This window comes from Talaromyces amestolkiae, assembly GCF_001896365.1.
Source record: "Talaromyces amestolkiae strain CIB chromosome Unknown scaffold9.1, whole genome shotgun sequence".
In the NCBI taxonomy this organism is placed as follows: Eukaryota; Fungi; Ascomycota; class Eurotiomycetes; order Eurotiales; family Trichocomaceae; genus Talaromyces; species Talaromyces amestolkiae.
In genome coordinates this window covers 635,936-659,293 of record NW_024468045.1, presented here as the reverse complement: position 1 = coordinate 659,293, position 23,358 = coordinate 635,936, and the positions used below count along the sequence as shown (strand labels likewise).

At 47.3% G+C, this 23,358-nt stretch overlaps 11 protein-coding genes across 11 annotated transcripts; 4 read left to right on the top strand and 7 right to left on the bottom strand.

The window, feature by feature from the left end:
* Positions 1–53: 53 nt before the first annotated feature.
* Positions 54–1,313, bottom strand: BHQ10_005249 (uncharacterized protein; the record flags this gene model as incomplete). The annotated part of the gene is made up of 1 exon (XM_040877704.1): positions 54–1,313. One exon carries the CDS (start codon positions 1,311–1,313, stop codon positions 54–56), a length of 1,260 nt encoding a protein of 419 aa, XP_040733753.1.
* A 502-nt stretch (positions 1,314–1,815) lies between these two features.
* BHQ10_005248 (uncharacterized protein) lies at positions 1,816–4,099 on the bottom strand (the record flags this gene model as incomplete). The annotated part of the gene is made up of 4 exons (XM_040877703.1): positions 1,816–3,458; positions 3,516–3,915; positions 3,959–4,020; positions 4,069–4,099. 4 exons carry the CDS (start codon positions 4,097–4,099, stop codon positions 1,816–1,818), a joined length of 2,136 nt encoding a protein of 711 aa, XP_040733752.1.
* Positions 4,100–4,168: 69 nt separating this feature from the next.
* On the top strand, positions 4,169–4,757 carry BHQ10_005247 (uncharacterized protein; the record flags this gene model as incomplete). The annotated part of the gene is made up of 2 exons (XM_040877702.1): positions 4,169–4,226; positions 4,294–4,757. 2 exons carry the CDS (start codon positions 4,169–4,171, stop codon positions 4,755–4,757), a joined length of 522 nt encoding a protein of 173 aa, XP_040733751.1.
* Positions 4,758–5,271: 514 nt separating this feature from the next.
* On the bottom strand, positions 5,272–6,151 carry BHQ10_005246 (uncharacterized protein; the record flags this gene model as incomplete). The annotated part of the gene is made up of 3 exons (XM_040877701.1): positions 5,272–5,334; positions 5,407–5,790; positions 5,846–6,151. 3 exons carry the CDS (start codon positions 6,149–6,151, stop codon positions 5,272–5,274), a joined length of 753 nt encoding a protein of 250 aa, XP_040733750.1.
* A 1,406-nt stretch (positions 6,152–7,557) lies between these two features.
* Positions 7,558–9,726, bottom strand: BHQ10_005245 (uncharacterized protein; the record flags this gene model as incomplete). The annotated part of the gene is made up of 1 exon (XM_040877700.1): positions 7,558–9,726. One exon carries the CDS (start codon positions 9,724–9,726, stop codon positions 7,558–7,560), a length of 2,169 nt encoding a protein of 722 aa, XP_040733749.1.
* Positions 9,727–11,138: 1,412 nt separating this feature from the next.
* Positions 11,139–11,864, top strand: BHQ10_005244 (uncharacterized protein; the record flags this gene model as incomplete). Its single annotated transcript, XM_040877699.1, has 1 exon — positions 11,139–11,864. The coding sequence occupies one exon, from the start codon at positions 11,139–11,141 to the stop codon at positions 11,862–11,864; it is 726 nt and encodes a 241-aa protein (XP_040733748.1).
* Positions 11,865–12,056: 192 nt separating this feature from the next.
* On the bottom strand, positions 12,057–13,529 carry BHQ10_005243 (uncharacterized protein; the record flags this gene model as incomplete). Its single annotated transcript, XM_040877698.1, has 2 exons — positions 12,057–13,213; positions 13,259–13,529. The coding sequence occupies 2 exons, from the start codon at positions 13,527–13,529 to the stop codon at positions 12,057–12,059; spliced, it is 1,428 nt and encodes a 475-aa protein (XP_040733747.1).
* Positions 13,530–13,951: 422 nt separating this feature from the next.
* Positions 13,952–16,299, top strand: BHQ10_005242 (uncharacterized protein; the record flags this gene model as incomplete). The annotated part of the gene is made up of 3 exons (XM_040877697.1): positions 13,952–13,976; positions 14,033–15,277; positions 15,371–16,299. 3 exons carry the CDS (start codon positions 13,952–13,954, stop codon positions 16,297–16,299), a joined length of 2,199 nt encoding a protein of 732 aa, XP_040733746.1.
* Positions 16,300–17,020: 721 nt separating this feature from the next.
* On the bottom strand, positions 17,021–18,232 carry BHQ10_005241 (uncharacterized protein; the record flags this gene model as incomplete). Its single annotated transcript, XM_040877696.1, has 5 exons — positions 17,021–17,237; positions 17,294–17,359; positions 17,426–17,810; positions 17,871–17,947; positions 18,000–18,232. 5 exons carry the CDS (start codon positions 18,230–18,232, stop codon positions 17,021–17,023), a joined length of 978 nt encoding a protein of 325 aa, XP_040733745.1.
* A 483-nt stretch (positions 18,233–18,715) lies between these two features.
* Positions 18,716–20,131, top strand: BHQ10_005240 (uncharacterized protein; the record flags this gene model as incomplete). Its single annotated transcript, XM_040877695.1, has 7 exons — positions 18,716–18,918; positions 18,979–19,010; positions 19,422–19,533; positions 19,583–19,623; positions 19,673–19,712; positions 19,766–20,050; positions 20,113–20,131. 7 exons carry the CDS (start codon positions 18,716–18,718, stop codon positions 20,129–20,131), a joined length of 732 nt encoding a protein of 243 aa, XP_040733744.1.
* Positions 20,132–20,626: 495 nt separating this feature from the next.
* Positions 20,627–22,619, bottom strand: BHQ10_005239 (uncharacterized protein; the record flags this gene model as incomplete). The annotated part of the gene is made up of 9 exons (XM_040877693.1): positions 20,627–20,793; positions 20,858–21,155; positions 21,212–21,320; positions 21,375–21,635; positions 21,695–21,989; positions 22,042–22,107; positions 22,162–22,263; positions 22,319–22,350; positions 22,414–22,619. The coding sequence occupies 9 exons, from the start codon at positions 22,617–22,619 to the stop codon at positions 20,627–20,629; spliced, it is 1,536 nt and encodes a 511-aa protein (XP_040733743.1).
* Between the last annotated feature and the right edge of the window lie 739 nt (positions 22,620–23,358).

Below are 23,358 nucleotides of genomic sequence, written 5' to 3'. Positions count from 1 at the left end.
GGCGATATTACTATACCCTACTTCTTTCTAGATATGGAACTATCTCGAAAAGTTCAATGACTACTCAATAGCAAATTCCTCACCTCTTCATGGGTTCCAACCACAGCCCAAAACAAAGGAGTCCAACCCGAACTATCCTTTGAATCAACATCAACCCGTTTCGTTTCAAGCAACAACCTCACTACCGCAGCATTTCCCTTCCTCGCGGCCCAGGACAAAGGCGTTGACTCTTTTGAATCCTTTGCGTCTACTTCTACCCGTTCATCTTTGAGTAGGAGCTGAACTACCATTTCATGCCCATTTTCTGCCGCGAGGGATAGTGGTGTTCGGATGTCTTCGTCTTCTGAGTTCACATTGACTTCGTCACGTTTCAGAAGTATTCTGACCGCTTTTTCGTGACCATTTTGAGAAGCATAGGCCAACGGCGTACGGCCATGAGAGTCATTTGAGTCTGTATCCACCCGTCCATTCTTCAGCAATTCCCGGACGACGGCGATATGACCATTTCCTGCGGCCCAAGACAACGGCGTTCGACCTTCGGAGTCTTCTAGATTGAAATCCAGCTGTTCGTTTTTCAGTAAGAGCCTGACTATCGCACTATGTCCATTCTCAGCGGCTAGAGACAGTGGCGTCCGACCCTCGGAGTCTTCTGAATTGATATCCACCCGTCCGGTCTGGAGCAACACCCTTACAACCACTGCATGCCCGTTTTCCGCTGCCCGGGAGAGTGGAGTTGAGCCTGTGAAGTCCTTTATATCCAAGTTCTTTACATCCCTAGCAAGAAACAGTCTCACCACTGCGTGGTGTCCGTTCTCGGCTGCGTACGAAAGCGGAGTCATACGCAAATCATCCCTCATCTCCAAATCCGCAAGGCCAGTATCAAGCAGAAGCTTGACTACAGTCTTGAATCCGTTCTCCGCAGCCCACGAAAGGGCCGTTCGACCATTCGAGTCTTGCAAATTAACATTCAGCTCTTTGCCCGTCCCGAGAAGTAATAGTAGAAACCTGATTACATCCTCATGGCCTTCTCTAGCGGCCCAAATCAACGCATTCAGACCAGAATCATCGACTGTCTCATTAATGCCACATCTACCCAGCAATATACTCTTCTCTGCTGTACCTCTGAGACCGTGTTTCGCGGCCCAGAGTAACGCGGAACCATGTCCGGAGCTCGCATTGCGTTGGTATAAGAGATGGGCGTAGAGGGAGTGAAGAGCTCGATTGACTTGTGATAGGGAGTTGATGTCGCTGTCTTTGTCGAGGTAGTTGGCGACTAGTGCCAGGAGTTCGGGGGGCAGGGAGAGGAGGGACATTTTGTTGAGGAGGATCCAGCCTATGCTTGTAAGGATACAACTTAGGAAATACTGATAGTCTGGACTTTTTCTAGGTAATCACTGCTCCTACTTATACAATTAAGAAGTTTATACTGTAATGAAACGCAGGCATTTCATCCATGGACACTTGAATTTTAGGGTTACGCCTCCTTAGGTAGTTCTAATTCTGCACTCCAGGATCACACTGTCTAGCCATATCCTACCATTCTAGGTCGTAGTTTCGAGCTCTAAGGGACTCCAAGGTATGATTTATCATGTCTCTAAAGTCCATAAAAACATGGTTCGTTGACTTAATCTATGTCACCGCTCGGGATGAGAAATAAACACTTCTGATTGGTTGAACAGGGGTCAAGAGTCGGTATAATCGATCCACTATGTCGTATAGGTGCATAAATTAAGTTAATATAGAAATAGCATGTATAACTAGTGCTAGTTTATACACGTTCATGGTCATGACTGCATTTAACCAGCTCCAATCTAATCACTGCCCCTCCGCATCCCCCGGCTCTCCAAGGTCCGCTCCCCCTGATCCGTTATTCTCCATCTCAACAAGACCCCTCTTAATTAAATCACTAAAATCGACTCCAACCTCCGTCAACAACGCCGCCTGCTCGTCAAGGGTATCCATGCATTTCTGCCAAACCTTCGTTCCGCGCTGTACACTACTCAACTGCCTGACAAGGATGGCATTAAACTGGTCCAAATGCTCCTTTGCCCATTTGATACTGGCGCTAGTCATCATGGGCGGGAAGCATTGTTGATATATACTGATGGTGTTTTTCACAAGTGTGAAGTAGACGAAGGAGATTTGAAAAATGTACAGTGGAAGGTCGCCTTCGAAGATGCATTGGCGTGCGCGTTTGTGGATCACTTCTGATCGGGCGCGGAGGTAGGCTTCGCGAGCGCGATCTTCGAAGCCTAGACGGGCAAGCCAGCCGACGTGCGTCTTTGTGGCAGCTAGGAACGAGTGCTTGTCAACCAAGGCACGAGATAGAATGCTGGCGAGATTGGTCGCTCGTTCGTCCACTTTCTGGTTGATGACGTCTTGGGCGAATGTGTTTCCTTTCAGACCGCGAGCGAGCTTCCTGAGTCGTTCGACGCTAGAGACAGCTTCCTCAAAGTGCTGTAGAGCAATGTCAATATCAAGCTCGTCGATCTGCCCTTCAACCCACCGCAGATTTTGCTGTTTACCGTCCACATCGATCCGTACTTCGGCCTTGTCTTTAAAGCTCTCGGGATTATCGAATATCCCAGATTTACGGTGTCCTTCCAGTTGGCTAAGAGTACGTAACGCATCACCTGCCCTGCCAGACGTCTCAACTTCAGACCGAAGCGTTTTGCGGAGATCTTCGACTGTCTTGCGGAAAGTCGCCAGAAGTTCATTTTTTGCCGTGCTGTTGCGTTGGTCGTATCGATAGGTGTATGACTGAGAGCCGACACGGATATTAATTGCGTGAGCCACACCCCTATGCTCCGCTTCGGCGCGCGCAGCACCCGATCCAAGATTTGCGCCCAAATCAATCATATCGATATCTTGAAGCTGCCAACATTCTTCCGCCACCAACTTGGTTGGCGCTGGGCCACGATGCTGACTGGGGCTATTGGGGTCGATCCGCTTGCGCTTTTTGGCAGCAACCAACAGGTGATCATTGAGCAAGACAATATGTACCGGACGACGTGGTTTCCACGTTGCTGAGTCAAGCTCTACCCAGTGGCCGCTTTCCAGGACTATGTGTCTACCCGGAATTGCTGGTAGAAACTTTTGGGATCCTTCAACTGTCTTCCATAATGTGTGCAGTTGAATGTTCCACATGTTTTCCAGGTTGGCAACAGAGCTGCGGTTACTGCGCTTCGACGCGCGATCATCAGCAGCCAACAACTGGTTCGATCCAGTAGCGTCATGAGTCTGGCCCAGTGTTGTGGTTAACTCCGACATGAGTGTACGCAAGGTACGCATTTCGCCTTTGAGCTTTTCTGCTTCCTCGCTGATTTTGATAAACTGTGTCCGGTTTTGGTACACATTCTGTTGCAAATCCGTCGATGTACGGTTTTTGACCCTACGTAGGCTCTGTTGGTAGTTTCGAATCTCCTCTTCGGAGGCATTGGCGAGGAGGCCGGTCACATCTATTGACAATGAGCTTTAAACCATGAACTCACAAATAAAGAGGCCGTGTTTCATACATTTTTCAACGGGCAATGAAGGGTCTTTTAATGCTTTTAGATCGACCTCTAGCGTGACACTCGGCCCAGCTTGCAATCCCCCAGGGATAGCGGACGGCCCATCGCGATTCTTGAACACTTGTAGATCGGGCGGCAGACTCGGTATTGGAGGAGCATCAAGAGTCGAGTCGGGAACCTGGTTGAATCGAGCAGAGTAGCGACGCTTGACGAGATCCGATGTAGCACCACCACCACCTGGCTGAGCGGCGGAGGGTCTCCTTTCTGACGGGGTTGGGCCGGCGATGGGCTGCGGCGCACTAATTTGAGGTCGTCGGCGCGATTTGTTTCGTAGCGTCAAACTACTAAGTTTGTCGAGTTGGGAGGCCATTGTCAGCCAAAGCCCAGCATGTAAAGAAGGCGGCTGCCAAAGAAGCGTTTCCAGTGCTGCCTCAGCTTGGACTGACGTTGTTGTCCTTCGGGCGGAGTCGAGCAACTGAAACGCCGCGGCGGAACAACAATGATCCACCTAGCTCAAAATTAATTTTAGCCGCGACGCATCGAGTCCGTTACTTACTTAACATCGCAATAACAACAACAACCATCATCTAAGCTGTAGCAACATCCTCGATCTATCTCGATTCTTCTCTCGCAATCTATCGCACACCCACACTGCCATGAAGACTTCGACATTGATTGCCCTCTCGACGGGCACCGTCATCACAGGTTTCCTCGGTATGTTGTCTTCCGAACAGACCAACACAATCTATGCATCCAGCTAACCAAACACCATCACCATCAGCATATGCAGTATGGTTCGACTACAAAAGACAGTCTGACCCCGAATTTCGAAAAGCTTTAAAAAGAGATAACCGCCGCATGGCCCGCGCCGCAAAGGAAGAGGCCGAGGCCCAGGGAGCTGCTCAACGGGACCAGATCAAACAAGCCGTCGACGCCGCAAAGGACGAAGGTTTCCCCACAGACCTTGAAGAGAAGGAGGCTTATTTCATGGGCCAAGTTGCCAAGGGAGAGAGCCTTTGCGCCGAAGGATCGGACAATGTCGAAGCTGCTCTTGCCTTTTACAAGGCGCTCAAGGTGTATCCTCAACCCAAGGATCTAATTTCGATATATGATAAGACTGTGCCCAAGGAGGTGTTGGAGATTCTGGCGGAGATGGTCGCCTTGGATACGGGATTGAAGCTTGGTTCTTTTACCACTGAGGGTGCCGGTGCCGGTGCCGGTGCTGACAACCACGGCGTCGAATAAGCGAATCACTCGCCTTGCCTCCAACTCACTATGATGAGGATGACTCAGGACGAACAAATAATAATTGGCACCGACTAGACTCAACATCCTTCGACTAGTATATGCATCGTCAACTCGATACACCAAAACTCCACTTCTCTACTGTACACTTCCTCGCATCTGTTTTATTTTTTCCAGGCCGGTTCACGAGCATTCCAAGATCAAAGTTCTGGCGCAGTATGATGTCGCATGTGTTGGGCGAACGTCGAATGTCCGGACTATGGGCCTATTTTTTGTTGTTGTATTACAAGGGCAGCTTGATGCTGGTACTGTATTTTTGTTTGCCTGCTTATAAAGACGCTTTATAATTGTATTTTATCGTGCGAATCATGATTCACTTTTATACTCGCTCGTGCTTATTTTCCGTGAAAATATGATCATTTTGACAGACTGGCAGGAAACACAACTATTGGGATTAACCGAGAAATAACCAGCTTGAACAACTGCACCCTCAATCTCGAAGACATAAGACAGATTACTTCCTACGCTCAGCAATTCCAATCCTATACGTCACAAACTCCTCTTCCTCCTCCTCCTCCTTCTCAGCATATCAGAACCCAAGATCAGCCAGCCTAATTCCAGTCCCAGAACCCAAACTACAACCGCAAACCCTCTTCCACTCCCTCAAATATGTCATCCCTGTCCACCACGTCACCACCATCGCAACAATCTCATACAACGTAACCCACGCCCGCCAAGCAACCATCTCCGACACAGCTGCGGATAACATCGACTCCGTGGATACTTCGAGCGGCAGCAACAGCAAGGCTTGATACCATGTTTCGGGCGTCCAGCTGTCGATGTTGTATGCCACTACCTGAGGTCCTGTAGGTGAAAGGGTGCGCGCGATGTCGATGTCGATTTTGTTATCGATGTCGATTTTGTTATCGATGGTGAGATACGTTACGGCTAAGACGTAGGTTAAGGCTGTGAGTATGAAGAGTACGAGGAGTGAGATGGCGATGGTGATGGCTAGGAGTATAACTTTGTGGCGCTGTTCTATTATTAGCTTATATTCCTTCGGGAGTGTCTGATTAGGGAAAACAAACCTGATGATACGCATCCCTCCGGAGAAATACACATGCCACCAGAGATGCAATACTCATTACAACGCCATATCCAGCCGCGCCATTGGTGACATGTCCCTGATTTAGAGAGAGTTTTTCAGGCAGAACGTGGAGATAGAAACCATTGCTGTCTGTTGGGCTGGTATTGGTGTTGAGGATGTAATACGTACCAATCTCGGTCTTTTGAATATGCAAGAAAGCGACCATGCGAGAGACGAGTGCGAGTTGGACGGTGGCGATGATGAGGAGGATTGCGAAGGGGATGTAGAGAGTTGTCTTTTGAAACATTCTGTTCTTCCTTTTCTTTTATTGCAGTTTTGAGTTCTTAGTTTAATAGGTATGGGGTCTTAAAAGGTTGATGTTGCCATTGCTAAACGAATAGGTCTTGAAGCTCATCTAGAGACTTCAGGTAGGGCTTGAAGTATATAGCATAGCCTCGCACTGGATAATTGACTGTCATGTGATGGTGTCGCAACGATTTTGTATATATACAACATGATATGAAAAATATTACCATTATATAACGGTTATATCCGCTTTAATACACAATATTTCTACGTAGTTATATAGGAGCTAGCCTCTTATAGCTAGCTTCTATCATATAATTTCAAGACATTACATATACCAGTGATGGCCAACCTACCCATCTCAGCCGCTCTATACCTACATCTACACCGAAACGGCCATCCCAAAACTCAGCCGCAAGACATGCAAGTCGTACATGTCTCTCAAGCGGGACTATCCAGAACAGGATCTTGGCGCGAAGGAGCGTTTCAGGGTTGTACATGCGATTCATCTTTCTACTGAAACCCTCTTAATCAACCAAGGAAAACAAATGAAGGTGTCTGGTTCCCCAGTTTGAAAAGATGTGACTCCAACAACTTCAATGAGGAAAGTGGCGTAAGCATTGAATCGAGAAATACGTATTCGAAGGAACCTACAGTCTACATGTATGAGTTTCCTGGCTCATTTTTGGATACTATCGGAAGTATACATACTGCACGAAGCATCAGCCTCATGCAAACAACCGTCGAAAGCGTAGTAGCACAACACAACATTCAAAAGACCACCCGTATGACGATGACATGGAGAGCGACTGCCGATTGCCATGCAGAACTCCATAAGTACATTGATTTCCTAGATAACAACCCTGGATCCCAAATAAAAGATAAATTCTCAGGTATCATTGTGTTTGGTTGTCCAAGGTACGTAGCACTGTACAACATCTGTGGGATCTGAGGCTTGTGCAAGTAGGACATTACGCATGTCAAGTGTTAAGTAAACTTCGATAAATCTCTAATCTCATAGATTAATATGCAAGTATGTATCCACGCAAGTATGCGATATAGACCGGAATCAAAGCGGGTAGCACGTTAAGAAAATGGTGCACTCAAAAATCAACTCAACGCCCTAGAGTGGGTATAGATGACAAATAGCCCAAACAAAACAGATGTATGTCAAAAAACGAAACATATGTCGTGATACCTATTCAACTGCAGCACCGGTGAAACCAACGGTGCGCATCGTAAGTCATTGCTAAAAAAGAAAAAAACCGAGTGCCAACGCCTGACAGCATTACGTCTGCCCCTGATATAACGCCCTCGATGTAGAAACGACTCCGTCCGAGAATGAGAAAGAGGACGTGAGGGAATATCATTTACAAGAATTCAAATTTTGTGAGGTATGGTATGAACCTACGGTCCGATCCATTTCAGTAGTACCGAAACCAGATGTTGACGATGAACCGGTTTCGCAATATAGTCATTCATACCACTGGCGAGATACAAATCAGAGTCACCCTTCAGCGCATTTCCCGTCATCGCGATGATGGGTACATCTCGACTCATCGCGCGAATGGCTTTGGTGGCATCTACGCCGTCCATGACTGGCATGTTGATATCCATTAGGATCGCGTTGTAGGAAAGAGGTTTCTGCTTGACTTTGCGGACGGCCTCGGCGCCGTTCCAGGCTGTGTCGACTTTCTCGAAGCCGATCATGTTCAGCAACTTGAGCATAATAGTTTGGTTCATCATATTGTCTTCAACAAGCAAAAGCTGTTTTCGAGGTGCCAGTTGTTGGATTTTTGCGTTCAGATCTGGGCCTCGAGCCTCGCTTAGACGTCGGCGGGGACGTGTATTGTCGACCGTGCCCATTCTGACTGATAGCCAAAACACGCTTCCATGACCATCAGGATTGGGCGCAAACCCGACCGATCCGTCCATAAGCTCAGCCAAGCTTTTGCAAATAGATAGACCTAACCCTGTACCTTGATATCTCTTTCGACTGCTGTCTGCAAACCGAGTGAATGGGGTGAAAAGCGAGCTCGCAGCGTCCTCGGGAACGCCGATACCAGTGTCGACAACCATGGTGGTTACTTCATATATTGAACTGTCTTGCGGGTCTTCAGTGACCTTGACGGCAACGTCAACACTACCCTCATCTGTAAACTTGACAGCGTTGCCGACAAGGTTCTGTATGATTTGTCGGTATCGGAGAGGGTCTCCTTTTAGATGTTTGGGCAATTGATCCGAATAACTGACACGCAAGTCCACTCCCGGCTTCAAAGATGATTGACAATTTCGACAAACGGCACCCACAACCTCTTTCACATCTACAACACCAGGGGTTATTGTAAAGGTGCCAGACGATAGTTTAGAATAGTCCAGTACATCATTGATAATCTGCAACAAAACAGAACCAGTGTCTTCAATGATGTTGATATACTCCTTCTGTTTATCATCCAGGTTGGTTCCAGCGAGCATCTGTATGGACATCAGCATACCGTGCATCGGCGTCCTAATCTCGTGGCTCATATTCGCCAAAAAGTCGGATTTGAGTTTGGAGGACTCCTCAAAAGCAGCAATCAGTCGGCTCTCGGCTGCTTTCCGTTCTGTCAAATCTCTCGTAACCTTGACAAAACCGACATGACGACCAGCTGTGTATATTGGGGTAATCATGACATTGGCCCAGAAGCGCGTGCCGTCTTTGCGATACCGCCATCCTTCGTCTTCTACTTTGCCTTCTTTCAAACACACCTCTAATTCCTTGCCTGGTTTATCGACTATTCGATCGTCTTCACCATAAAAAGCCGAAAAGTGGCGACCGATAATATCGTCTGAGCTGTAACCTTTGATCATGGCTGCACCGGAATTCCAGGTGGCCACACAGCCAGTTGTGTCGAGCATGAAAATCGCATAATCTTTCACAGTATCGACAAGAACCTTGTATGTTTCATTCATGTACGCCAGCTCTCTGTTGACTTTTCGGGCCGACGATTCCTTGGTCACATCATGAACCGACAAGACTACATAGAGTAATTTACCTTGATCCTGGATAGGTGTAATGTGGACGCTGTATACCGTATAGCCGACACCGTTGTCAATTGCAATGTCATCTATAATCTGCAGTTCGCCTGTCTTGATCGCGTGTGTGATTACCCGATGAAGACTGGTAGTGTCGGTCGCCGGAACCTTATGTGCTGGGAGGTCATAGATATTGTGACCTATAACTTCAGCACGAGCATACCCGCTAAAGACCAAATGACTCTCCGAGACTTGTGCCACTCGCAAATTTGCATTGAGCACAATCGTCGGCAGCGGAGACAAGGAGAAAATACGACCCAGATCTGAGTCCATGGCTGGAGAAGACGATTCAAAGGGATCCAAAGGCTGAATACTATGCGAGTGTGATCGGCGGGGGGACTCCSGCTTATGTTCGTTGACTCGTACAACGGACATCATGGTTGACGGTTCTTTGCTCTGAGGCCTCGATCCGACCGACTTTATGGAGAGGGGAGCGAACACATTGGCCAGTGTCTCATCGCCGCCTCCATTAATGGCCATGGAGGCTGATAGTTGGTGCATGAGAGATTGTAAGAGGCGGGAGATGTAGTCGAAGAGCGAGAACATTCGACTAGTTCTATTGTATCTGGTGTCTGAGTGGGGATTGCCCGATTGGGAGTGTATCGGTGATGTTATGCAGAGGGGCACTCTGCAGTCTGCACTAGCGATATCTCTCTCTCAACACCAACTGTAAAGACAGGCAGTCAACAATTGACTGAATGAATTCAAACGGACTCAGAACGAGAAAATGAGAAGAATTAACTGTCGGTTCCAAAATGAAGACTGCAAGAGTCCAAACAGTCCAGGATGGATGGATGTGGGGGACAGACGGTTCCGTCCCAATAGATTTGSGAGCCACTCAGAGCAAAGATCCAGACGCCGAAGGACGGCAGTTGCAGGCGTTCAATTCAGTGGATGGACATCAAAGCGTTAACAAGTGGCACCATTCTATATTTTTCTTCTTCTCACTCCTTCTTCCGTACTTTTCAAAATGTTTGTATGAAAGATGGAGAAGTCAGGATAATGGCGAAGAAAAAGTACAATGGCGAAGAAAAAGTGACACTGTGAAGCTGACGGAATCCGGTTTTGTTCCCAGTTGGCCGCTGAGACCAGAATAGTTTAGCCTATAGCAAACCGACTACGTACCATCATTGGTCCCCGAGTTCTGGTTCGCCCAGCGCGCTATGCCATGATAGGCCTAGCCAGTATCAGAGCAGACAATTGGCCGGGAGGAACTCCCTGACAGTTCGTCTTCTTTTCTGCTTACTCTTACTACGTACTAGTAGCTGTTGGATCTGCGCTCTCAGACACTAAATCGGCGATCTCTCTGGTATGACGCCATTCATCGTCCAGACTCATTCAGGGCATTCTATAACACAGTGCCAAGCCCTGGGGAATCCGCTGATCTTCAAGCATATTACATACTATGTAGTATGTTGCCTTCACACTGTATGTAGTGCATAGTTGTATTTTTTCTGATTATCACTACATCGATACTACTTGATTTCGGGACTATGGCTGAAACTTGTTGCGTATCAGTGCATCGTGTTAGCGAATGTCGCAGGCTATGTTCCGTATCCGGTCTAGCCTAGGCTGCGATCATGATCTCCGAAGACACTTCAAGAGCCAGGGGTGGTTACTATCTTCAGCCTCATATGCTTCTCTTATGTAGAGCAGTAGATCGTCACATTCTACCAATGAGATGGTCTGTAGGCGTAAGACGGATTGATATCTAAAGTGTTTTGCCAAGATTTTTCAACTCGTGTCGCAAGGCTTATCGTGAGTGTCCAAGTGGTTGCCTACACTCAAATCGGTGACTCACAAAGCATGTAAATAAGAAAAACTAAAGACTTGTACAGAGCGCAAACACAAAACAACAAGATATCAAAAGTTGATGCATTGTATATACATTTGAAAGCCTCGAAGCCTACACAATGGCTACAAACAAAGCCGGCTCCTCACTCTACAGCTACACCGTCGCGCCTCACTTGGCCGCTGAATATGACGTCCCCTTCGCCGACTTTGCGCTTGCCCATCCACAGTACAAAGCCTTTGTCATAGGAGGCTTCGTATTCACGCACCGCTCTCATGCCCAACATCTCCCGGACTCAGCATCAGACCGCGCCACCAAGAAACACATTGCTTCCTCAATGTCTGGCGAGGAAAAACCCTCACACCTAATGCTAATCATCCAACGCGCCCTCGACGACTCATTTGGTGGATACTGGGATTTCCCCGGTGGCTCGCTCGAGCGCACCGATCAAACTCTTCTTGATGGCGTGGCGCGCGAGGTCTTTGAAGAAACGGGCTTGCACGTTAGCAAGATCCGCGACATAGTTCGCGTCGATGAGTGGATTGAGCGTAAAAGTTTGAGGCCGGCGGGTAAATGGAGTTTTGTGGTTGATGTGCATGAGGCGGTTGACACGGTCGAGTGGGAGGAGAAGATTAGGCTGGATCCGAGGGAGCATGGGAAATGGTTGTGGGTAAACGAGGAAGAGGTTGAGGAGAGCGCGAGACTTCATAAGGAGGGTGCGCCGTATATGTTTGTGGGCGTGCAGGGGGGGACGGCGTGGGAGGCCTTTAGGGTCTATTTGAGATTGGAAGACAGGGCGTCGAAGGGAATTGCAAATGAGGATATTGCTGAAGTTGCGAAGGTGTAATTGCCTCTTTTTGTCTTTTTTAAACGACAGATGGGCATATCCCAGTGATAATTTAGATGATTTTACGAGGAGCCACACTACCTTGGTCTATGTTGGTGTATAACAATAATAATGAACTATACACTAGCTGAATCATCGACAATATAGCTCTATGATAAGTCGGATAGGCAATCTAACATAATGCACTCAAGTCTAAACAGAAATCATATCAGGCCCGAAAGGAGGTATATCATCTTCTGCCGGCATTACACCGCCAGCCTTCAACTCGAGCGCAACTTTCTCAACCTCGCCCCACACCCTAAGCAGATTTCCTCCAGCCACCTTGGCAGCATCCGAATCGCTGACTCCACGTCTAAGCAGCTCTGCAATCAAATCCGGGTACTTGGAGACATCTTCCAGACCCTTGGGCGTAGACTCGATGCCGTCAAAGTCACTACCCAGGCCGACGTGGTCGAAGCCAATGAGGTTACCGATATGCATAATATGGTTTGCAACATGGGCAAGGCTTGCATTTGGGGGATAGAAGTCAGGCATTCCGTCTTCGCGATCGGATGCGGTACAACTGATGAACTGAGGATAAAAATTGACCATGACGAGCGAACCAGTCCTTTTGACGAGTTGCAACGTCTCATCTGTCGGATTGCGAGGGTGCGGGCACAGAGCATAGGCGGAACTATGGCTGAAAATCACAGGTGCTTCACTACCAATCCAGTCATCTTTGCCGGCACCGAGGACATCGCGCATTGTAGCTTCGCTAACATGGGCCAGGTCGACGATCATACCGAGTCGGTTCATCTCAGAAACGATGATTTTCCCTTTTTCGCTGATACCATTCCACACTGGATCTGCCTTTTTGACTCCGGCGCCGGGGACTTCGACCAGAGCTGCATCGGCGTAAATATTGTGGCAATTGTGTGTCAACGTCGCGTATCTGACGCCAAGTTCGTAGAATGAGCGAAGATGCGCGAGAGAGTTGCCAATGGAGTGCAAGCCCTCGATTCCAAAAGGCGAAATGACTTTGCCTTGACGGAACTCTTTCAGGGCTGTTCTACCATTTGGCGGCTTGGAAAGAATATGCTTAAATTCCTGTTGAATTCTTGTCATGACATCAACCTGTTCGTAGGTCATCCTGACGCTCTCTGCATAATTCTCGCTCGAAAAATCCGCGCCGTTTGCAGGGCATGGGACGAACACACTCCAAAAAGTACCGCCGACTTGACCGTCGGCCAAGCGTGGTGCATCAACGTGGCCAGTCAAATTTCCACTAAGAAACCGCTTGACGAAGTCGGAGCTATAGATTTTGTTGCCATATATAGCTCGTACGAGTATAGGAAGGTCGTTGTGGCCGTCTACTCAATTAGCTAGAGTTTAGGTTGAAGCTAGTGTTTACTTACCGATAAGAGGTGTTTCGGAAAGAATCTCGTGAACGCGGTGTTCTATGCTTTTGATTGGCATCACTTTCTGGCCACACGTAAAAGATGAAGAACCCCAGTAAGCGAATGCAGTCAATGTCAATAGAGCAGCGAGCGCGAGTGACCACGCCCGAGAGCGGAAAGAGCGGCGGGGGGCAGTGATGGTAGCAAGGTCCTCTTTGGTCTCGAAGAATTCCGAAGAAGAGCGGTCTTCACAGCCTAGGAGGCCATGTTTTTCGTATTGAGTGTCCATCATGGATTGAACAATCCAAGATGAGATGAGATGATGTAGAGATGTGTTGTTGTTGTTAAGGTCGAAAGCACTCGATGACTTCGTGCCTCGGACGATAACGCGATAAGGAGGACCCACGTGTCTGGCCAATGAAATACTTATGTACGCCCCACACCGATCAACCACAGAGACGCAAAATAAGCCTCCTCACCACGACAGAAACTCAACGGGGGGAGTTTTGAGGCATCGTTTTCTATATATCTTCATAGCTCTACATGGAGACATACGCCCGCTTGGAACACACCATCTTGCCTGCACCTGCTATGCTGGCCGACTGAACAACATCGAGACACTCACGTGCCCCGCCACTATCCAGTCTAAATTTTCATCAGACTGAAATTCACCATCGTCACCTTCTCTCAACCACGAGAAAGGTTCTGGCTATGGCAGACTCTTCATTTGTGCCAGGTAGAGGGATGATCAATTCTGGTAGGCTAATGCCTGTGCTAATTGGTGTATGGCAGGTTTTCTGGCAACGTGGCACAGCTTTCGAGTTCCTATCATCGTCTCGCTAGCAGTCTTCTTTATTTTTGTACGGTTTTTCGGTACTAAACGGTCAAAGAGCCCACTATCTTCGTCACTTCCTCCCTCCCCGCGTCTTGAATCTGCCATTCCCAAGGAGAAACCCGTCGCTCCTATACTCGATCAAAAGTCAGTTACCGAGGTCAAGTCAACGCCAAAATCCGTCGCACCCGGCCCTAAGAGAGTTGTGGGCAATAAAGGTCGCCGTGGAGGAAAAGATACACAGAAAGCCGGTGAATTAAACGGACCGTCATACATCAAACCAGTCATATTCTTCGCTTCGTTGACCGCATCCACCCAGACACATGCGCGCTGGCTTTCAGAAGAATTGCGTACAGCGGCGCAAGAGAAATCACCCGGAAAAGATGAAGAATGGGGCCTTCTTCCTCCAGAAATCTACGACCTGGCCGAAGTTGATTTTGACGATCACTTCGTCACTGCACCCAAGCCACCAGCAAACTCTCCAAATACGAGATACGTCTACTGTTTCTTGATCCCAACCTACAATATTGATACCATCATTGACACATTCATTGCTCATTTGGATGAGACCCATAATGACTTTCGTATTGATACTGCGCCATTGTCGAGCTTGGCTGGATACTCTGTATTTGGATTTGGTGACAAGGAGGGTTGGCCCTCGGAAGAAGAAGGGTTCTGCTCTCAGGCCAAGGAAATAGACCGCTGGATGGCCAAGCTCACTGCCAAGAGGCGTGCATACCCTCTCGGTATGGGCGATACGAAGACTGATGCACTCGATTGCTTGAAAGATTGGACGAACGGGTTGGCTGATATTCTGCTCGAAGTAGCACAGACTGGTGGCTTAGGCGAAGGTGTTGCTGGTAGTGGCGACCCATTGGAAAGTGATGAAGAGTCTGCAGCAGAAGATGAAGATGAATCATCGAACAAGAAAACGCAGACGGTAGTTGACTTGGAAGATATCAACTTCGGGGCCAGGGCAAAGAAAAGCAAAGGCGACCCGATACCTGTTGACTTTACGACAGTATCCAAAGTTCAGACAAGCCCGACAACTTTGAAAGAAATGGTACCATCTACGTCACCAACCTACGCATCGCTCACGAAACAAGGCTACACAATCGTTGGGTCTCACTCTGGAGTCAAAATCTGTCGTTGGACCAAATCAGCACTACGAGGACGGGGCTCATGCTACAAGTACTCTTTCTACGGTATTAAGTCACATCTTTGCATGGAAACTACACCGTCATTGTCTTGCAGCAATAAATGTGTCTTTTGCTGGCGCCATGGTACAAATCCTGTAGGAACAACGTGGCGATGGAAAGTCGACCCTCCGGAAATGATCTTCAACGGCGTCAAAGAAGGGCATTACAAAAAGATCAAAATGTTAAAGGGCATTCCTGGTGTTCGTGCAGAACGATTTGCCGAAGCTATGCGGATTCGACACTGCGCTTTGAGTTTGGTTGGGGAACCCATCTTCTATCCCCATATTAATGAATTCCTCGGTATGCTTCACAACGAACAGATATCGAGCTTTTTGGTATGCAACGCACAGCACCCAGATCAATTAGCCACTCTTCATCGCGTCACTCAATTATACGTATCTATCGACGCGAGCAATCGTGAAAGTCTGCGAAGAATTGATCGTCCTCTACACCGTGATTTCTGGGAGCGCTTCCAGCGTTGTCTCGATATTCTCCGCGAGAAAAGACATGTTCAACGTACTGTCTTCCGCTTAACACTTGTCAAAGGTTTCAACATCGATGACGAGGTCAAAGAGTACGCCGACCTTGTTGAGAAAGGATTGCCGTGTTTTATCGAAGTCAAGGGCGTCACATACTGCGGCACAAGTTCCAGCGCAGGTGTAGGTCTCACGATGAAGAATGTTCCGTTTTATGAGGAGGTTGTCGCATTTGTGCTCGCATTGAACGACGAGCTCGAAAGACGAGGGTTGGGATACGGAATTGGAGCAGAGCACGCTCATAGTTGTTGTATTCTACTGGCCTCTGACAGGTTCAAAGTTGATGGCAAATGGCATACGAGAATCGATTACGATCGATTCTTTGAGTTGCTAGAGAAGGAAAAATCGGAAGGTATCTCATTCCGCCCCGAAGATTATATGAGAGAAACCGAGGAATGGGCTCTCTGGGGCAATGGAGGCTTCGATCCGAATGATCAACGTGTTCGAAAGGTTCGAAACAAAAAACCGAAGAATGACCAATCGGCTGAGTAGGTACGACTACCATACGCAATGTTCATGGAGATACCAGACTATTAAAGATCATGACATGTGATTATATGCGGCATATGTCGCTTCGCCGGAAACTTGATAAAAATTCCATATCAAATGCGATTCAAGGCTTAAGAATGGGAATGTGGAATCTCTACAACTGATTCTCATGCGAGTACTTTTCCGTATCACAGCGAGCTTATCCGAGTATGTCTATTTACGCTGTTTTATGGGATACTAAGCGCCAACAAAGAGTCGGACTCGTATTCGGCTTTTACCAAAACGACTGATGAGAACATTTCCATAGCCTTGATTTCCATGGCTTTCGAATCTAGCAATGAATCATATGACGCCGAGCTGGGTTAACCAGATACAGAAATTAAGCGGCAAGTTGGCCGCCGCAGCGTTGTCGAGGTTCATCCAAAACTTAGTTATTACCTGTCCTACTTGATCTCAAACATCTGATTATCGTTGCGACGGGGCTGGCTTGCGGAGAGAAGTCCGGAGATGCGGATCGCCAGAAAAGCGCTTCGGGAAAAGCCTGGGGAAGTGCGGGGTTTGCCTAATCCTTAAAGTCCTTGAACAATATTTAGTCAACTATTGAATTATGTCAAGTCATAGGCGTGTCGAATTAATTGTTCATATGAAGATTTTGGAGTTGGCGTATATCTTTCATCTTAGTTACTCTATGAAGTAACAACATACAGTACATCCAACCACTAACTCAGTACCCCTTAACAGTCTTGACATGCTGAATCCTCTCCCAAACCCACGGCGTCAGCGTCGAGCTAAAGTTATTACTAAACTTGATACTGAGATAATCGTATCCTTCATCGGGCACCCAATCAATCGCAAACTTGGTTTTTGCGTATTCTTCCAAGCCTTTGATGGTGGGACGGAGCGAGACGGGCATGGGCGTCGTTACGCCGTTTTTGTACCATCTTTTTTCCCGAGTAGTAGTTAGCATATGGATCAGGGGATGTTACAGAGAACTTACGAAGCGTAGTAGACGATGGCGAGCATGATGCGGACATCTGAGGTTGGGTTTGGCATGCCGGCGTGCCTATCGCCATAATTAGCCCTAACTAGTTCCTTCCATTCCTCCATCAAGGGGCAGATGTGTGCGTACCATAATCTCAAATCCCGCAAAACAATAGACCCCTTCTTAATTTTCGGATAACAAGGCGGCCTCACCTTTCTCCTCTCCTCCAACTTTGCCTCCGCAATCATCGGCTCSCCCMACTCTCGATGATAATCTAAATTCGTATTCTGCGTACCCAACCATAATTCTGTGGTTCCATTCTCAGGACCAACATCAATCAAACACGTATTAAAGGCGATTGCGAATGGGTGCTCAGGATGCTCAAACCGAATATCGGCGTGAACCACTTGTCGCTCTTCGGTTGCGAGGAGAGTATTGGAGCGGATAAAGTGGACTTCAGGGTTGGGACCGAGAATGTTGGAGACAATTCGGGCGCCGTGTTTGTTGGCGTAGACTTGAGGAAAGAGCCATTCTGTGAATTGTCGACAGGTCAGTCATGTAGATAGGGGTTGTAGAGGTGAAGTATTAGGACCTTTTTCCAAAGGTGGGACTTGTGAGAGGTTTCCTCCTGCAGACGCGCCTTTGGTGGCTGCGTTTACGTTCAAATGACTAAATTCTATCAGCTATTGCTCATGAAGTAGGGGGGAAAGTAATAACATACTTGAAATGTATCTCTCCATTCCCACTAAGCAACTTTTCCGTATCTTGCAACATCCTCTCATTCAACTTGTCGATGATCGTAGTATCGATGGCATTCTCGACCACGACGAGACCGTCGCTAAAAAATGCCTCGATTGCTTCGTAGAGCTTCATGTCGCTCATTACGCCGCTGTCTCGTTCTTCATCTGTGAGGACAATAGCCTTTGGGCCGTCGACGTTTGTAGCCGCGGACATGGTTGTGCGGCTGCTCGTTACAGGTCTATGCAAAGCTGAGTTCCAAGAAAGGTTCAATGTTCCTTTTTCATGAATGAAAAGTAAAGATTCTTCAGTTTCATTTTATTTCTTCATGAATCCATGGAATTGATCTTTCCAGGTTATGTTTTCCTAAAGCTCCACGGGGGACGTCCGGGGAAGTTATTCAGGGCATCGGCAAAACTATACAACTTGACACCAACACGACTGGATCCATGCTTTGAAAACCTGTATCAATCTGGTACTCAGCCGATCGCTCTCGCTCACAACTCCGATCCTGCGATAGTGTATGATCTATGCGGAGTCGAGTCAGTCCCCTATACAAGATCCCCCGCACTCGGTCATACTCGGAAGAACTCCGAGCTGGCCAGTGCAATGCTCTTGATATGAACAATCTCAATCTCCAGTTTACCTGAAATATTTCCTTCCTAGAGACATGAAAACTACCGAACAAAAATCGAAAATATGGCAGAACAACACGTCTCTTTCAAAATCGAAGACCTCTTCTCCGTTAAGGGCAAAGTCGTCGTTGTTACTGGCGGCGGTTCTGGTCTCGGTAAAGCTATTGCTGAAGGGTTTGCGGTTAATGGCGCAAAAGTGTACATTTCTGGGAGACGCAAGGATACGTTAGAGACCGCTGCGAAAGAAATTGGGGGAGATATTCATATGTGAGATAATATCTGCTTTGCATTTGTTGAAGATGAAACTGACTTGTCGGCTTTCTCAAGAATTCAAGGAGATGTGCAGACTGCAGAAGGATGTAAGGCTATTGTTAAAAGTATTGCTACCAAGGAGTCTCATGTCGGTTACCTTTATGAAAGTCCTACTACGTCGATTTTACATACTGACGGGATGATGGATTCATAGATTGATACACTCATAAACTGTGCGGGAGTCAATAGCCCCTGGAGAGTGACGGCTAAGGATCACAATGACCGTGCGGCTTCTTCTCATAAGTAGCAATAGATGATATAGAAGCTGACTTTCCCCAGCCGACCAAGTGGAAAATCTTCTCATCAATGGGTTGATTGAGTTCGTATTCATTGTCCATCCCAGTAGAAGGCGTGATTTTTGCTAACAGTACCTATAGAGAAGATTTCGACCGAAGTAATCAAAGTCAGAGCTCATATCACACCAAATATACACATCTCATTGACTAATTGTTTTCAAGTCAATGTCAACGGCGTATACTTCCTCACGGTTAACTTCATACCCTTGCTGCGGAAATCGAAGGACCCCAATGTCTGCGTGATTGCTTCGTTGGCGGGATTGGGGAATATCAGGTATGTAATATAGAAAATTATTCTTATGATAGTTGCTGACACTCATAAGATCTATGGGATCCCTGACGTATGGTGTCTCCAAGGCTGCCGGTGAGTAACCTTGACGACTGTGCCAACGACCTTACTGACCATCATACAGTCATTCATCTTTCAAAGCTTCTTGCCGGTCGTTTTCACCCGTAATTACCACTACATAATTCAAACTTTCAAATCCAAATCTAATCTCATTTAGAATGAAAATCCGTGTCAACACTATCTGCCCCGGTATCTTCCCCTCCGAAATGACTGGTGTCACTGCCGGCAAACATGAATACAACATCAATCATCAAGCCGAAAAGGCAGCGCTGCGAAGTACTGCAGGTCGTCCCGGTCGTCCCGAGGAGATGGTTGGACCCGTCTTGTTGTTGTCTAGTCCTGGTGGAGGGTATATGAACTGTGCGCTGTTGACGGTAGATGGAGGACGGTTGATGGGTGTTTCGATTAATGATGGAATTCGGATGCCGGATCATTTGTATACGTGAGTTCTCATTTCCCCTGCATTTGAGGTCGGGCTTTTTACTAATTTGATGGTCCTAACAGCGATGAAATCTTGGGCTAGAACGAGTTCTTATAGAAGAAAGGCTGGAAAATAGAGATACAAAGAGGATAGATAGACAGTCAATTACTAGCAAGTCGTATACGATTTTCAATTCTACTATCAAGGATTCGGGCCAATATCATCTTGGAAAATATCTTTCGTCGATACTTCGTCAGAAACAGAAGAATAATTAGTAACTCCTATGCGTCGACTGCGCAACGACATCGGGAGAATGGTCACCAGTACAATTATGACTTGAATGATAGTTTAAGAATTGTCCTTCAAAAGTCATGTTCGTCCAATCGTGTCGACATTTTTTCATATATGACTACATATATCATACTGCAGAGCTACATGTATCCTTGAGCGACACTGAATGAACATGGCGGTCCTCATAAAAACATAACAGCTGTTCGCCGTAGGTGTTAGGTATCATCGTCTTATATTCACGGACCGGTCGCCATTCGCCCATGGTAACTACCAGTTGATATAACCCAATCGGGCCTCCTGGAAGGTCTAATACCCCAAATAGCGCCATCCCAAATCGACTTGTTGCTGGGTGACGCCACTCTTCATGGCACGGCGTTGCTCTTCAGGAGTACCAGCCAGAAGCTTATTTAAGCGTCGGACGTGGATTGTGTAACCAACGATGACGATAAAGAATGCGGTTGCGCAGCCGATCACTAACAACGACGAGTTAGCACAGAACTTTGGAAAAGATGCATCGACAAGTAGTGGAAGACTTACAAGTTCCAAACGCAGCATAATAATGCGGCGAGCTAAAGTATAGATAACTCGTCCACACATTCGACAGTCCACCAATGGCATTGATCATGGCTACACCAGCGGCGCGCTTGGGATAAGGTCGAGCCATATGGATGTTCAGTGTCTTGTACAGAAAGATCTGGGGGCCGGCAACGACACAAGGCATCAACATCATGGCGAAGTATCGACCGCCGAGTTTGAGAGTACATATCGAAATGACGTAGGCGACTACTGCGATGGCGAGACTGAAGAGATGGACGGGTAGAATCATATTTGTGCGCTAATTCGGTCTCATTGTCAGTTGATTTGATTAGAAAAGAAGTACAGAGTGCATACATCACTGATATAACTGATGATGTAGAACACAATTGTTGCAAGGATGTAAGGAGGAGCAGTGAGCAACAAAGTAATATTCTTGCTGAATCCCAATGATCCGACAATGGTGCTGGTCCAGTCAGTAAGGATGTGTACTACAGTCAATATCCGGAAAATAACTTACGGAAAGAAGTTGACAGTTGAACCCATAGCCTGACTCATGCCCATGCACCAAACCAAAGCCCAGACCTTGGGGTCCATGATTGCGAGTTTGAATCCTTTGAGAGCAGTAGTTTCTTCGTGGGCTTCACCGGCACCGGCTTCCATCTCGATACGCCACACTGCATAGTCGCGTTCGATGGGCTTGAGAAGGCGTGCGTTATGTGGGTATTCCGGCATGAGCATGGCGGAGATGAGACCGCAACCAATTGTCGTGGTGCCCTCCCTGTTAATATTAGTAAAGATCCGTCTGAAGGTGATTTTGAGGAAGCAAGGAATACGTACACAATAAAGAGCCATCTCCAACCAGCAATACCATAACGACCATCAAGTGTCAAACACGCAGCAGCAATAAACCCACCAAAAGCACTACCAATCATCTGAAACATGAACAAAGCTCCAAGACGTTTACCCAGTTCGCTCTTGGTGTACCAAGCACTCATAAAATAAATAACCCCAGGGAAAAACACGGCTTCGGTTACACCCAGCATGACACGAACTGCCAGGAGGCCATGGTAGGATTTGACGGCGGCTGTACAGGCACTTACGCAACCCCAGATGGCGGCTGCGCTGCAAATATCTTTGATCTATCAGCAAGGGGTGCTGTGGAGTAATGGTATATAGTTACTCACATAGGCCGGGGCGAGTAATTCTGGTCATAAGCAGGTTCGAAGGAATCTGAAACGGAATATAACCGGCTGTGTGTTGTTAGACCTTTAAAGCTGGGACTTGACGTAAAGATATAGCCTTACCGAAAAGAATGGAAATAGCAGTCGCAAAGTCGTTGGTGCTCATGTGCAGATCGTCCATGATACCGTAAACTTTGGCAGCTGCGAGCGCAGATCGATCCACATCTGATGTTGTTAGTCAAGTTCGGAAATACTTGACGATCAAGGAGTATCAACTCACAGTTGAGAATATAAAGGACACCCATAATCGGCCTGAATCAATATTATCAGTCATCATTTAAGTCAAGAATAGAAATGGTCGACACCCAGACATACATAATAACCATGTCAATTTTGCGAACCATTCTGGTCTCCAATTGCTGAAGTTCTTCGGGGCTCAAGTCCCGAATACTTTCAGGCTTCTCGATCACATTGTCGACATCCTTGTTGTTCTCCTCAACCTCTAGATGAGCAATATCTTCTTTGACGATGTTTTCATCTGCACTGGCAGGGCGGCCAGTCTCTTTATAGGCTGCAGTCATGGTGGGCTGCTTCAAATAACGATACTTTGAGAAAAAGGAAGAGAGATGTCCGAGACTGACTAAGGACAAATACAATGGGAGAACAGATAAATCGCCGGGGGAATTGACTTGAAATAGAAGTCCTAATGGGCAACAACCAGTGAATTCTGCTTTAGGCCTAGCGACTATCGGGCTGGTCCCCGGTCCCCGGAAAACCCCAAGCAGACGATCCCCACGGGGTAAGATTGGACGGGTCAGCTGCGTCGTATATGCCAATACACTCTACTGCGTGCTAAAATATGGCCAAGACCCTATTCTGGATTGTCCTACCGTTGATTTGCAAAGCGATAGGCTCAATTTCTACTACTAGTAGGCGATTCGTTCGCTAGATTTCCAGTCTTGATATAGGATATAGCTTTGGCGTCTCTAAGATTGTCTTGGTTTTGACGCTAATGCAGCTTCGGACATTTGGCGAAGAGAAGTCTCGGCTTTGTCCGCGAAAGTTAAGCAGGGTGTTGGTGGCTGGATTTGGGTATGTAGGACGGTCAGATGAGGTTACCTAATATTTTGATAAGTCTTTTGGCTCTCTACCCTTCCATCTACCGTTCATTTAGACTTGAGCACTTCAAAAGCATGTCACTAGCTCACTGGCTCTTCGCCTTGTGCGTGGTCAAAGCTCAAAGAGACGAGATAAAAGCAACGGAGCATGTCCGATGCTTGCCGAGGGTCTGTTCACCCGGGTGTAATTACTTGCATACTG